Source organism: Squalius cephalus, assembly GCF_949319135.1.
Source record: "Squalius cephalus genome assembly, chromosome: 11".
Lineage (NCBI taxonomy): Eukaryota > Metazoa > Chordata > Actinopteri > Cypriniformes > Leuciscidae > Squalius > Squalius cephalus.
In genome coordinates, this window is record NC_137132.1 from 8,556,015 (window position 1) to 8,571,517 (window position 15,503).

General features: G+C 37.3%; 1 protein-coding gene across 1 annotated transcript; it reads left to right on the top strand.

The window, feature by feature from the left end:
* Positions 1 to 14,557, top strand: slc25a36b (solute carrier family 25 member 36b). Its single transcript, XM_079886879.1, has 7 exons — positions 1 to 410; positions 2,873 to 3,022; positions 6,858 to 6,935; positions 9,519 to 9,619; positions 10,230 to 10,296; positions 10,462 to 10,751; positions 12,282 to 14,557. The coding sequence occupies exons 1-7, from the start codon at positions 370 to 372 to the stop codon at positions 12,473 to 12,475; spliced, it is 921 nt and encodes a 306-aa protein (XP_079743005.1). The 5' UTR covers positions 1 to 369; the 3' UTR covers positions 12,476 to 14,557.
* The last annotated feature ends 946 nt before the right edge of the window (positions 14,558 to 15,503 follow it).

A 15,503-nucleotide genomic window follows, 5' to 3' on the forward strand; every position in this document is an offset into this window, starting at 1 on the left:
CCGTGAGCGCGTTTACGTCGCCGAAGTGAGTGTACACGAAGAAGGTGAATGCGCACGGTGCAAACGTGCACGTTTGTAACCCCCTGATCTAACATGCCACTTGGATTTTGACCCAGATCAGTGCTATGTGGTCACCTCTTCCTCACAGACTCACTTTCAGACCATCTATCGAGTAGCCTTAGCATTGATCGTGGATCGATCAGCGGGGGTTTGTTGGAGGCGAAGCCGCGCTGAGACGCTTTGAGGTCGTATAAAGTGGCTAGTAGCGACCGCTGGTCTCACACCCACCCGCATGAGCTCCACACGGACGCGGACTTTGACACTAACGTTACAGCCCAGTCCGGTGGATCCCGGAGAGCATGAGCCGAGATGAGCCAGAGAGACACACTGGTGCATCTGTTCGCTGGAGGGTAAGACAGCTTTACTCAACAACACTCTGACACGTAACTTTACACAAACATATCGATTCAAACTAAAATAGAGGCTGTTTTGTAGCAATAGTAGTAATACTACTAACAACTAACTAGTTGATTGTTATAATTATATTTTATTTAACTTATATTTATACAATTAATATTATACTCTCCCTCTCGCTCTCTCTCTCTCTCTCTCTATATATATATATATATATTACTGTTAAATTACTATTATATAATATTAATTTATATTTTTGTTGTTGTTTTTTTATGAAAATGCTTTGTAAAACAGCCATTGTGTCTAATGAATGACCTTTTCTCGTTTTTGAAAGTTTGTTATGAAACTTGCAAAGTTTGTTGTTATGAAAGCTTGCCTTTTTTTTTTTTATTGTGTGTTGGAGTTTTGCCAAGACATCTTCCCCTTTAAGTGTCATGTGTTAAAATTAGGGAAAGTCTGTTCATTTGATATGTATGTGTGGGTTAGTTTGTTTTATAAAAAATAATTACTGTACCATTTGCTGCTTTACCATCACACCAACCATTTTAGAAAACAAGGGAGTTGTTGTTTGGTTTTGATGGAATTGAGAAGCGATGGAAAATCCGACAGATTGAGAGTTTAAAGATCAATTTAGATTTGTGGCATTAACCAAATGAGTCATTATTTAGTATTTTATTTCATAAACAATCTATTTCTGTTAAGGTAATCAGGTCACACTTTAGATTAGGGTTCACTTCTCACTATTAACTATGACTATTGCTTTAATAAACTCCTAAATACTGCTTATTAATAGTTAGTAAGGTAGTTGTTAATTTTAGGTATTATGATTAAGGATGAAGAATATGATCATGCAAAATAAGGCATCAATTTGTGCTTTATAAGTAATAATAAACAGTAAATATCTATTAATATGCATGCTAATACAGTGAGAATTAGACCCTAAACTAAAGTGTTACTGTTAATTAAGTGACACTTGATGAATATTTGAACATATGTTAGTTTGATGCAGTATAGTTTACATTAATAATGTTTTTATTCCATATATACTGTATATATAAATACATGTACACACTTACTGTACATACACATAGTAAAAGAGGTCTAATTGCTCCACTCTGCCAGTAATGTTTGCATTTTTACAGGAAGAATAAATCTGTTGTAACAGAGGAACTGTCCGCTGTCATAATGTCATTCAGGGATGATAGATGCTTTCAAAATTACTTTCAACACAACCTTCATTTCACCGAGTGAATCCTAGTAGCCTATATGAGACCAGACTCTCAGCTTGATACTGAATCAGACAGAAAATCAACAAGTACAAACATGCCTAAATATAAACGATGTGTTGTGGTTTGCAGCAGACTATGAATAATTTAGCACCATCACCTCAAGATATCTTGAATTCAGCCACACTGATGTTTATATTACTTTCTATATAGAGAGAGAAACCTCAAGATATTTGTGTTCTTAGTCTTTAAAATATTTCCAGACATTCCAGATTGTAAAAAGTAAGAAATTAAAATAGACAGTTTTAATCTTTATTCTGTATTTAATACTTTAATAGTAAGAATGGGTTTTTATAAGTGACAGTTGTAGTTTCGGGGGAACTGATCTGTTACGGTAGCTTGTTTTGTTGAACTTACTGGCAGGAGGGAATCATCAAGCCTGGCATGGATATTCTCATATAGTGATTGTAGCGTGTGCTATAAATACATCTGTCCTCAGATAAACTGGCACAGAGTCTGAAATAGGACTATTGACTGGCACTCATTAACAGTACATGATGAGCCTGTCAAAGAACTGGCATCTTTTGTTCGCACATACTCATGTTTAACTGTTTTTGCACATGATGGCAATACCATAGTATTTTTAAGTACCTTACAGTGTCTTGGTATATGAGAATGACAATCAAAAGTACCATGGTATTATATGATAACTAACATAAATTGCACCTTTGTTTGGTTTATTATCATAAACTGTTCCTTAATAACATTTCTGTAGCTGTAGCTTCAGATTCGTATCACATGTATCAAACCCTCACGTTGATGCCGTTTTTCCATCGGAAAATCCTGATATCAGGTTGTTCCCGGCACATGGCTGTTGGTTTGGGTTACTGTGTTTGCTGACCCACATCTCCCGGCACGAGCGCAATTTTTGGAGACGATTAAGGGCAACTCACCTTTCACATTAGAGTTGAAATTCTATCGCCCTTGTTTTCCTCTAAATCTGTGTTGTGATGTTTGACTGAAGTCACGTGGCTTTCAGATAAGAAGTTATTGCATGACTGACCCACATTGTGCGGTCAAGCTTTCAACTGGTATTGGTAGAAATTGGACATTTTTTTCCAACTTGGTTTCTTTTAATTGATTATTATGATTTCTGTGCAGAAATAAAAAATCAAGTTGCGGTGTCTCTTTTTTTCATTGTATTTCTGTCTTTGACTCTCTGTTTCTCTCAGATGTGGAGGCACAGTAGGTGCGATCCTGACGTGTCCATTAGAAGTGGTGAAGACGAGGCTTCAGTCTTCCTCAGTAACGCTCTGCATCTGCACAGTTAATGGAGCCAGCATGGCACGTGTGGCCCCTCCAGGGCCCCTTCACTGCCTCAGGTACACATGTCAACAAGTTAAACCCTTTTGCACTTTCTTTAGTACATATAAACATGTTCTTCTTTAACCCTTAAATGTACGAATCATTATCACATATTCGGGTCTTTAGCAGCCCGTAACTATAACTAACACGGATGCATCTCTACCTGTCGCGATAATATAAAACTCTCCTAAAATTATAGGAACAATTACAGAAGAATATATAAAGCATATTTTGTTACCTTTTGGAAATTGGACGGGTTCAGTTTGAGCAGTTTGAGTTATATACCATCATCACTGTCCTCGTCAGAGCTCATTTCACTGTACATTTAGCATTTGGCTCATATTCGCGATTTCAATCATATTCGCAAAACTATCGTTTTCAACATCTTCAAAATCAATATTTTGATCGCTGACAGCTTCTTCAGCAGGTCCACCATCAAGTGACAGTGACTCTAATATTTGATTGCGTTCAGTACAAGTAGTAAATCGCTGAGCCAACTCTGCAGTAAATCGCTGAGCCATTTCAAGTTTTGCTGATGATACTTCCTATTCTTTTGTTTTCTGCCTGCGGTAACTATGAGTGAAAAATCACTTCATCATTACCACCTTGTAGAATAAAGGTGAATTGCACTTATTCAGTCATCAAAGATTCAATTATTGTTGTGCAGAAAAAATATACTTACACTGTTACACACCGCGGGTCGTTAGCGACCCTATACAAATTTTTTTTACCACATATTAATGAGAAAACATAATTTTTGTATTATTATTATTTATTTATTTATTTTTGTTATATTGTTTATACTGAATTGATTGAGGAATTTGATGTCTAAATTAAAAAAATGAATGAGGAGGAGGGTAGTGAAGGATGTCCCGGGTCACTAAAGACCCGAGGTATGAGTTTAAAGGGTTAATTCTACACACTAACAAATTTTTTTTTATTTTTCTTGTCCGTGCGACACTGCCTGTCGCTGGAATCTTGTCGCGTCGCGTGTAGTTAGGACACGGTGTAAGCGTCATTGATGTATATTTACAACATGTTTTGAAGCGCTGATCATTGCAGCCAATCACAGACATATCCGATGAGTGCGTGGATGGCCAATCAGAGGTGTTTACGATTTCGCTCAACAGTGCTCAAAGCGTCACATTTTTTTTATTTCAATACCGACTTGGTATTGAAGTCGGTACTTTTGACAACACTACAGTGGAGTGCCATACTGTGGTATATGAATATATTATTCAGTAGCACCAGGGTATGTATATTTAATTCCACATTTGTCCATAACATATCAGATATATGTGTGTCTATGCTGTTTTAGCTTGGTAAAGTAAAATGTTTACTCATCTGATTTAACATGGCGGTTTTAGCTCGGGAAACAGGCAACGCCCTGTACTGGAATAGTGCGAATGTTACATCTGCGTTGTGGAAACGTTGAGTCTGCGTCGCATTAGCTCAGTGTTTTGCAAACATTTGCTCTATGGTTTGTGGGCCTAAAACCAAGTGCCAGAGGAGACGCCCCCTTTCAGTTGTCTCTTTTCCAAAAATGTGGTCATATTTCTTCACTACACTACTAAATGTGACTAAATAAGGTCAGAAGACGAGACAAAATCAGGACCATTGGTTTGGCATTTAGGAATTTGTTTATTTTAGTTCTGTCATCATGGTCAGTTCCATGTATGAAACATATAAGTATATACATTACCCAGGCAGAACTACAGTTTGCACACACAGTGCATATTGCATAAAGTCTATAATCCCCTCTCTTTGCCTCTTTTCTTTCTGTTTTCTTAATAATGAAACTGTTCACAGTGGTTTTCACTCCCCCTTACCCAACCAATCGCTGCCCTCACACTAAAACGCTGCGTCCTGGTGCTTGGCTCTCGGATGAAGAGTGTATGTGTGTGTGTGTCTGACTGACTGCTTCTGAGAACGGGCCCCTTGTCCTCTCAGTTTAACTTGGTTTATACATCACAGAGAGTTACTAAAATACTAAACACAAAGACATGTAGAGATACTTTGGTCTCATTTATCAAAGTAATACATTGAGTAAATGATTCTGACATGTTGGCATGAAATTGCATCAAATTACTGTAGACTTTAAATTGGACGCATGGCCTTCGAATGAAAGCATTGATAAGTTGAAAAGTCTTTTTATTTCGCGATCCCATCTATGCCCAGTTACAATCAGTTACATCGGTAGTTGCATTTTATTATTTCCTTAGCATTTTTATTAATATGTTTGCCTGATGTCCGTAACCTTATAGCGTAAGACATTTGGCCCATTTTTCTGCCACAACCTGTGACTTGAGAACAACCGGGGTAAAAGATTAGATGGAGTAATAAGTCGTACAAGATGGAAAATAAATAAAATACATTTGGCAAGTAATACATTATGTAAATGTTGTGAATAATTTCTCACACCCTTTTTAAAAAAAAGAAGTGCTCAAGGAATTTCTTTGTTTGAATATGTTCGTCAGAGGTGTGTCTTATTGGATAGTACAAAACATATTTGGGTAATTCTCATAAAGAAATGTTTGGGTTATATTTCACTCTAAAATAATTCATTTTATTTTAATTGTATAGCGAAACATTGTACCAAAACATCTTTACAAAGAACAAAAAATTAATAATTTTGCATAATTAACTTGTGGCCTGCTTATATTAAGATTTATTTGATATATTGTGACATTTTCATTCTAATTAAGAACCCCCCCCCCCACACACACACACACACACACACACACACACACACACTCCAGACTGCGACCAAAATGGGCACATTTTGTGACCATTTTTTGAGACAGTGCAAGCATTTTTACAACTAGTTGCGCATGTGCGACCTTGCAAATTTGGATTTTTTTTTTTCAATTTCACATTTAAGATGAGTAGGGAGCGAGTCCTATGTGTGTGAGAGGAGGAGGGTCTGGGAGTGTTTAGTCAACTGCGCAGGTCATGAGTCATCGTTGTGTCTCATTGTTGTTGCGTCTAAATTACAGCTCAGGCAAAAATGCCAAAACGAACCATTGATATATTTTTTTCTCAAAAGAGCCATGCCCTCTTCTGTGGAAGCTTGTTTACGCCACTGAATAAAAAATAAAAAAGGTAATTGCGACTTTTTATCTCACAATTCTGACTTTTTTTCTCGCAATTCCGAGTTTCGAGATACGGTATAAACTCAAAATTCTGAGAAAAAAGCTCTGTCTTTTTTCCTCAGAACTGGACTTTATAATTCGCAATTGTGAGAGAAAAAGTCAGAATTGCGAGATATAGCCTAAACTCGCAATTGTGGGGAAAAAGTCAGAATTGCAAGTTTATATCTTCTGACTTGTAAAATGGGGGAAATGTGAATAATTGCGTTGCAGGTCGATTTAAAGTGTGCCTCTAATTTTTTTCCTTGTGCTCCTAATATTTTCAGGAAGAGGCTACAGTGCTCATTGTAAACACAGTTAGTCTGGAGCCCTGCTGTCTGGATACAATGTTTTTATTATTATTATTATAATCTTTAAATGGAAAAAGAACAAAATATTGTGTTATTATTTTTGCATGAGAATTTAGTTATCAATTTGTTTGAATTACTTATGAAAATATCACAATGAATGTCACATTGAAAAAAATATCAAATGTTCTTAAAATGGGATTCATTTACAATTTAATGCCTTCTTTTGATTTTGGAGTAAAATATGAGACATATATTCCACCTCAGCCCCCAGACATTTCTCAGGAGCCACATTACATGTTTTTACTAATACCAGACTGTTTATAGTGTTCATAAAGCCTTTCAGTCCAAACATTTTATTCTGGTATGTTTGTCTTGCGCTTCTTTTGATGTGTTTCACTCTCTCTCTGTTTCAGAATAATTCTTGAGAAGGAAGGGCCTCGTTCTTTATTTCGAGGCCTGGGACCCAATCTAATCGGAGTGGCTCCTTCACGGTAAATGTTTGTTTATTCATACATCTCCATGTCAGCGAGTGTATGTACAGTAAGAGAGTGTAATCCTGATCTCTGCATAATGAAAACACAGTCATTTTAAGTGCAGTGTGACTGATGCAATCCCTGCTCAACCGGTAAAGCTGCAAATTTGCAGGGCTTGTAATAAACACTGATACAGCGTTCAGTTTTGGCCAATTTTACAGGTCAGGTACACCATGTTCATATCAACCTGGCAGGGTGCAAATTACAGGGTGTCTAAATCCCAATAAAAGGGATAGTTCACACAAAATTCTGTCATTCATGTTGTTCTGTATGACTTTTCTTCTGCAGAACACAAAATCTATTTTGAAGAATGATTTGTGTTCCACAGAAGAAAGTCAGTTTTGGGTGAACTGTCTCTTTAAGGCTCGAAAAGTGCATACTAAATCCATTGTAATTCTAAACAAACAGTGCAGTTTTCAATGAACATTACAACTGAAATTATCATCAACATAAAGATAACATGCATGTGTTTTCCAGGCCATTAAACATATCTGAGATCAGTTAACACTTGTCGATTAAGCCAGGCCCTGCACTTTTTCGCCACTCCAGCATTTTTGAGGTTTTCTGGAACAATGAAGCCTATAAACAGATCCAAACGTGCCTTCAGCCAAGGTGTAACAACCCACAAACTGCTCTAAGCTGTGCTGTTCTTCTTAAAGAGCAATTAAATAAATGAGCGGACATGATAAATGGTGGTTTCAACATTTAGCGTCTGTTTGAACAGATGTTTGACGTGCATAGGTTCAGGATAAAGCGTTTATCCAATGAGGCATGCATGATAAATCTGTGACTACTGATGCTGGGCCTGTTACTTAATGTTATGTAAACGTGTGTGTTAAGTGGACAGGAAGGTGAGATTGAACTTGAGATTAGTTGCTGAGCGTGTGGAGAGTGTTTAATGTTGGAGTGGTCACCATGCTTCAGTTAACAGCTTCAGGAACTGCATGTGCAAACATTTGGGATTACATGTGGGGGTTTGCGAGGAACAGATTGTCTCTGTGAGCTGCTTACGCAGGCATCATTGTCGCACAATGGGTGTTTTTCGAAAGGTGGGTATATGCTGCATTAGTGTTGTCAAAAATATTGATATTTGGATATGTATTGATACTGAAATATCTGAAACTGTCCCATTACTCTTTTTCTGCAGTATCAATACACCGATAACAGCTGAACAGAATAGTATTTATATTGTGCATAATTTTAGACATTCCCGCAGGTTTCGCACTCCCACCAAAAGCTTGCGCACCACTGATCTATATAAGTGGTGCTCACAAACAGCTTGCGAGTACCAAATTTAGTTGTTTTTTTTGGCTTATTGCGCTTAAACAGTTTAATACATACAGAATTATGTCAAAATGCCAATCATGCCGAGTATTCAGATAAATATAGTCAGTTTTGGAACGTGAATAGCTCAGAGGAATGCGTGTTGTGTAACAGTATATTGGATCTGTGCATAAGCTCTTAAAGTGACAGCAGCCTAATAAACCTTCTGCTGTCTGTCATGTTAATCAAAGAACAAAAGAGAACATGACTTGCACTTGACTTGACTGAACAACTTTTGTAACTTTAATTGTAAACATTAATCTGTATTTAATTTTTACAATGAAAAATATCCGGTGTTATTTTACATTTTATTACTTTCATTTCTGGTATTGTAAATTGTATCGAATATCAATGTTTTTTTAAAGGTATTGTATCATAGTTGGAAATTCCAGTATTGTTAAAACCATGTTGCATTAAACGATTTGGCAGCGTTGCATATATCGCTTAGTTTTAGTAGTTGTGTTTGGAACATGGTAAATGCTTTATAGCTGGACTAAGCTGGAAATGAGCTGGCGATTTATTGGTCGTCCAGCCAGCTTATTCCAAAACATGCCTTAAACTATTACGAGGATGGTTTGTTGCAGACAATGACTGACTTAGGCCAGTAAGTCAATAACATCTTAAACCAACCTAAATGGTTTGCTCGTCTTAGCTGGTTTAGTTAGTCTCCCAGTGGTCAAGATGATGTTAATCAGATTTCTGTATCTTATTGGAAAAGGTTTATTGAACAATAACATACTGTCCAATGTTTTCTCTGAACAATGTGCAAATTCAAGACTATGAGAAATATAAATGTATAAATTTAAACTATGCTATACGTTGTGCAATAAAAATGATGGTGCATTATAAGATTTGACTGCATTTCATTTATTCTTTTGAAAAATCAAGCATGGCTTTGGTAGTTGTGTTAATAACACGGTAGATGGTTTCTAGCTATTCTAAGCTGGAAATAAGCTGGTTACCAAACAGGTTGTTTTGCTGCAGATAATGACCGGTTTGGACCAGCTTATGACCAGCTTCCTTGCTGCAAAGAACATCTTAAAACAGCTAGAATGGTTTGCTTGTCTTGGCTGGTTTAGTTAGTCTCCCAGTCTGGCCAGGTGGAATTCAGCTGGTTTATTTGGTTGGCAACCAAGTGGTCAAAACCAGTCTGTTTTTGTGCAGTAGTTTAGGTTGTGTGTTATTACTCATTTGTGTCCTGTCCTGCTGTGTTTTCAGGGCCATCTACTTCGCAGCCTATTCCAGCTCAAAGGAGAGACTGAACTGTGTGTTTGAGCCAGACTCCACGCAGGTGCACATGACGTCTGCTGGGATCGCAGGTAACTTCCATTATATTTTGACCATGTAATTCAACTACAGTATGTCCCTGTTCCTGATGGGCTCAGAATAGGGACTGCTTAACACTTTAACCCATTTGATGCTTAATCGCACGTGTAGATGCGTCTAGCAGATTTGAATTGCAACTTTTCTCTTTTGTTTCATGCTTTATCTCTAAGTATCAGGCCAGTAAATGTCACAGATCCGGCAGATGGCCAGAAGAGAGCGTGTGTGTTGTCTCTTCTCACCTGTCACCTGGACTTTTGCCAAGGATTTAGATTAACACTCTGAGCACATATGCTAGAGTTTTCTTACACCTTTAACGCCCTTTCACACCGAGCATGATGTGATAAAAATAAGCGAATCGCTGACAAACGAAGCTTTCACACTGAACGCAAAACAATTGATTGCCTTCGGCTAATTCACGCCTGCACAATAGGTGGCGCTGTCCGAGAATACATTTTTCCTCATGTATGTATCTCGTAGGTTTTCCCATTTGACTTTAACCTCATCCGCTGTTCAACATACTGTAAATTAAGATAAATAAAGTTTGGTACAACACAGAAACTATCAATCATTTTCATCTTTTAAATTTCACCTTAATCTTTCCAGGGTTCACGGCAATAACGGCAACAAACCCAATTTGGTTGATTAAGACACGTCTACAACTGGATGCCAGGTAAATGCCAACAGATATGTGGAAGTGAGTTGGAAGTAGATTGTTTGATTAATATCCTTAGTGACTGATTCCTTAGTCCAAGTTAATGGTTTTAACATGAACTAGTGCTTATTATTCCTGATCCCATTGTTCTTCACTCAATAAAGCATGTGTTATTCTGCACAGGAACCGTGGGGAGCGTCGTATGAATGCGTTTGAGTGTGTGCGGCGCGTGTATCAGACGGACGGCCTACGTGGGTTTTACCGCGGCATGTCTGCATCCTACGCGGGAATCTCAGAGACTGTGATCCACTTTGTGATCTATGAAAGCATCAAACGGCGTCTTTTAGAGGCTAAAGCAGCGACACACATGGATGAGCATGAGGACACAGCCAAGGACGCTTCTGACTTTGTGGGCATGATGCTGGCAGCCGCAACCTCCAAGACCTGCGCCACATCGATAGCCTATCCACACGGTGAGCATGTCAAGCTGCATGTGTATTTTCCCATCAGAGCGCTGTATGATTTTAAAGGGGACCTATTATGCAAAATTCACTTTTATAAGGTGTATTTGAACATAGATGTGTGTCCACAGTGTGTGTAAACAACCAGCATATAATGATCAAATCCGTTCACTCCTTTTTTTTATAATCCCCATAAATCATAAACAGTCTCTCCAAACGAGCGCTTCCAGATTTACGTAAGAAAAAGCCCCGCCCACAACTGGTGACGATCTGCCCTATAGGTCCCGCCCTGAGTGAGCCATTTCTGTTTCCTCGCTGTAGCCGCTGGAGAAATACAATGTCTGTGCCAAAAAAAACATTACAAATGTTCTGTTATTGGATGTACCAGCGAACATAAGAGTCTCTATAGACTCCCGGCATCTGAGCCACTGAGGACACTGTGGTTGAATTTCATTTATGAAGTAAATGTGCCAAAGAACGTGTTATATATATATATATATATTTTTTTTTTTTTTAAATCATTTTACGTCGGACTGCTTCACAAACGAGGGTCAGTTCTACGCTGGATTTGCACAAAAGTTGTTTCTAAAAGATTAGATTAACATGACGGTTCATACTAGTCGATGAGTTGAATCAACTTAACTCCACAACAACTACATGCATTTATCCACTAACCATTCAGAAACGTCCAGTTGCATTCTAGAATTTGTAACTTCTTCCTGAGTCTCTCCATCAGTTTCCGACTCCGGTTTGAGCATATAAAGCTGAACATCACTACTGACAGTTTCTGACATTTTGGCTGCGTGAGATTCTCCAGTTGTGCTATTGCTGGAGTATCTGAAGCACAAACTAGATAGGCTCCGCCCTCTTCTGGAAGCAGTTCATTTACATTTAAAGGGGCACACACAAAAAAGTGTTTTTGCTCGCACCCAAATAGGGGCAAATTTGGCAAGCTATAATAAATGATGTAGGGTATTTTAAGATGATATTTCAGACACATTCTGGGGACACCAGAGACTTGTGAAAAGGGGCATAAAAGCAGTAAACACATTTATAATGTTAGGGCAAAAAAGCTTGCTGTTCTTTTGAACTTTCTATTCATCAAAGAATCCTGGAAAACATGTATCTCAGTTTCCACAAATATATTAAGCAGCACAACTGTTTTCAACATTGATAATAATAAAAAATGTTTATTGAGTAGCGAATCATCATATTAGAATGATTTCTGAAGGATCATGTGACACTGGCGTAATTCAGCGTAGCATCACAAGAATAAACTACATATTAAAGTATATTTAAATGGAAAACAGTTATTTTGAATGGTAGTAATATTTAACATTATTTGTGTTTTTAATGTATTTTTAATCAAATAAATGCAGCCTTGGTGAGCAGAAGAGACTTCTTTCAAAAACATTTTGAAAAATATTACCAGCCCCCAACTCTTGAACGGTATATATAAAGTAAAACAAAAAGACTTCATGCTGTGCACATGGTTTGAAACCAATTCTGAGTATTTTTGTTTATCTCTGTTTGGTTCTGCAGAGGTCATCCGTACACGGCTAAGGGAAGAGGGAAACAAATACCGCGCGTTCTTCCAGAGTCTCAACCTAGTGATCAGAGAGGAAAGCTATCGAGCTCTTTACCGAGGACTCACCACACATCTGGTCCGACAGATCCCCAACACGGCCATCATGATGTGCACCTACGAGTTCGTCGTCTACCTGCTCGATGGCTAACCTTTGACCCGAGGTGCCTCGTGGACAGAACGTTATGTGGTTTTATTCACCTTGTCAAATGGTGTGTGTTCTGGGAGGATGGTGTTAGGAGAAACAGGGTAATGACTGAAAAGTTGGTGTCTAGAAAGAAGCTTTTCCTTCCCTTTCCCTCTTTTAATGTTCTTTAAAATGATGCTGCTTCTAAAAAGCCTTGACTTACCTGACTAAAGATGGCAGTCAGATGGAGTGTGTTACGTTGACATCAGCTCCAGTTCACCTTTAACCCCGTCAGAGTTTGGCTTTCCATCTCCAACAGCACTTCACGTCAGATTGATCTTGAATGTGGTTTTAGAAGTTTGGTTCTGGTAGAGAAGGTCATTGAGGGTTTTGTCCGCCACTTTGTTGTACTATGATGGTGATCAAAGCTTCAAGGGATTTTATCAAGCATTGAGCTGGAAAGATATCGAAGAGGATCCAAACAGAGGCTCACTTCCTGTCTGGAAACAGCCAATCGGGTTGCTCTTACATCATGCAATGTGAAAGCAGGAAGATCCTACTTAGAATCACATACCTGACACTATGCGCACACATGAACGTGGACCTGCAAAAGAAAAAAAAAATGTCTGAGAGTGTTTTGTCATTTTGACACTGTACAGGTGTGTGTGCTAGTCTCAGAGTGTCATATTTGTGTGTTTATACAGGTTATCGTGTGTTTGCTTCCCATGTTTGACTTTAACACAAGAATGTAACAATCATTGCAGCCAAAGTAGGTTGGTAGCACAAAAAAATCTTTAATAAATATATGTACTCAGCAGAAAAATTACTAAAGAAAGGAGGAATAATTATTTACATTTGTAAAAAAGAATGAAGTATTATGCAAAAAAAAAAAAAAAAAAGGCACTGCACTGTAACACAAAATAAGTTTATTTTTTGGTGGACATGTTGTGCCGCCATCCCAAACACACACACACACACACACACACACACACAGAGCACAAAACGAGAGTTTGTGGCTGCTCATGTTGCAAAAGAAAACATTTGCAATTTTTGCCTTGTTTTGCCATAAAGATTCCTAGAAATCCTTTGAACAAGATCCATTAACTCGAAAAGCAGAATTGCATTAGATCTTTTAGACTTTTTCAGACAATATTGAATTTATTATTATTGTATTAATATTTAATAATAATTTAATTAAATTAATAAATAAAACAATTTATTTTAGATTTATACTTGACAACAAAAAAAGATATTTGCCACAATGAGTTGAGACAAAAACAATGCAGTGTATACTATATTTACTGAAAATGTCTTTTGTTTCTTAATTTCAAGTGAATTGATCTTGTTTTAAGTGTGTTTTAGATCTCTTTTCAGGAAAACAAAACAAAATGTTTTTGCAGTGTGGACAAAGGGAAAGCACATTAAAATATAAAATAAAGTCAAGCTGTCAAAACTCATGTTTTCTCTTTATGATGCAGTTTTGTATCTGATTCTCTCTTTTATGCCTTTATGATTCCAGTGTTTGATTTTTTTTATTCTTTTTTTTTTTTTTTCTCAGTGTTTCGTTGTCGTTTACAGTCGATTTGGTGTGAAAGGGGAAATTACCTGCTCTGTTGTCACTGTTCATTATTAATATTCAGCCGTTGATCTTAAGGAAAAATAAATGCATATGATAAAACAAAGAAAGGACATGTCTATTTTGGGTTGGATGGAGATGCTGAGTGTTTGACTCTCACTGTATGTTGTGAAGAGTTGGAAATTTGTAATTTTTCTGTTTAGACATGTCCCACTCCCTTTCTTTGCTTTAATTTTGTTTTCACACATGCGCCAAGAGTTTACAGTCTATGGTCAAGAGATTTTGTGTACAGGAAATGTGTGTGTATTCCAGTAGAGCAGAAATCCCTTTTAACTTGAGTGACACAAGTATTCAGCATTTACAGGTCCATACTGCTGTTAGTTTGGGTCAAATCTACATGGGAGGAGAGTAAGGTAAATTCATTGAATATGAAGATAATGTTTTTATTATTATTATTTGCCTGTGTAAAAAGTCTAAAGCAGCTAAAGAATGCTTGTATGTAAACTAATAAAGGGACGTGCTTCTCCGTTCATTTTGGTAACGAGTTAAACCTATGGTTATGCTTTTATATAAATAAATTCACAAAAAGTGATAGTGTAGACCTTATTCACAGCAGCGCCATATTTGATTTTCAAAGGTAATGAAAGCGAGTCTCAGGGTCAGACATCTCTTCAGTGGGTGGGTTGTACTGTTATTTAATGTTTTTGGGTTGTTCTGACGAAACACTGCAAAATTATCATTCCAATAAATTTCAGTAGACAAAAAAAAAAAAACCTCAAAACAATATAAGCAGTGGAAAATTAAAAGTGACATATGTCTATTTCATCATCTTGGCATGAAAGTGCTCATTTAGCCTGGTTACTTTGCAGCTCATATATTTGATGCAGTTCATTATAAAACCACAAGATGTCAGAATTAGTTTGGGAAAATAATTGTCTCACTGTGTTGACCAAACATTTGGATGAGGTTGACTTCAGGGTGGAACCTAGCCTAGCCTACTTGCTTGATATTACTGTTTCATAACTACAGTATTAAAAAGGCGACAAAGGTCCATTAAAAAAAAAAAAAAAAAAAGTTTCCACATCTGAATTAATATCTGCTCTTAATTGTGGTCAAGAAGTATCGTTTTAAAACAAGAAACGTTTTCTGACAGGTTGGATGTCAATATCATCCAGCCAACACCAACATAACAATGATAAGTGGACTTAGGCTAATCTTTAAAGATGGCTGGAAGTGAAGCAGTTAGCCTAAATAAACACACTTTCTGTCTGTTATTAGACACACCATTAGACGGGTCTGATTAATTAGGGACTTTAAGCAACAGTTGCGATTCGTTATGAAAAAAAGAAGAAGAAAAAAACTTGTGCATGAGCGACATTAATTTCTACTTCGTGACGTTGTACTGTAACGGGTGAACAGCCAATTTTCCGTTGTCGTTTCTACGTGACAGATAAGATAAATAATGTTATGTTTTAT

What these genes read in the sequence shown, in the direction of transcription:
- slc25a36b (XM_079886879.1), top strand. Translation starts at nt 370, where the DNA reads ATGAGCCAGAGAGACACACTGGTGCATCTGTTCGCTGGAGG. An exon ending in ATCGGAGTGGCTCCTTCACG is followed by an intron (nt 6,936 to 9,518) that starts GTAAATGTTTGT and finishes CTGTGTTTTCAG; the next exon opens with GGCCATCTACTTCGCAGCCT. An exon ending in CGTCTACAACTGGATGCCAG is followed by an intron (nt 10,297 to 10,461) that starts GTAAATGCCAAC and finishes TATTCTGCACAG; the next exon opens with GAACCGTGGGGAGCGTCGTA.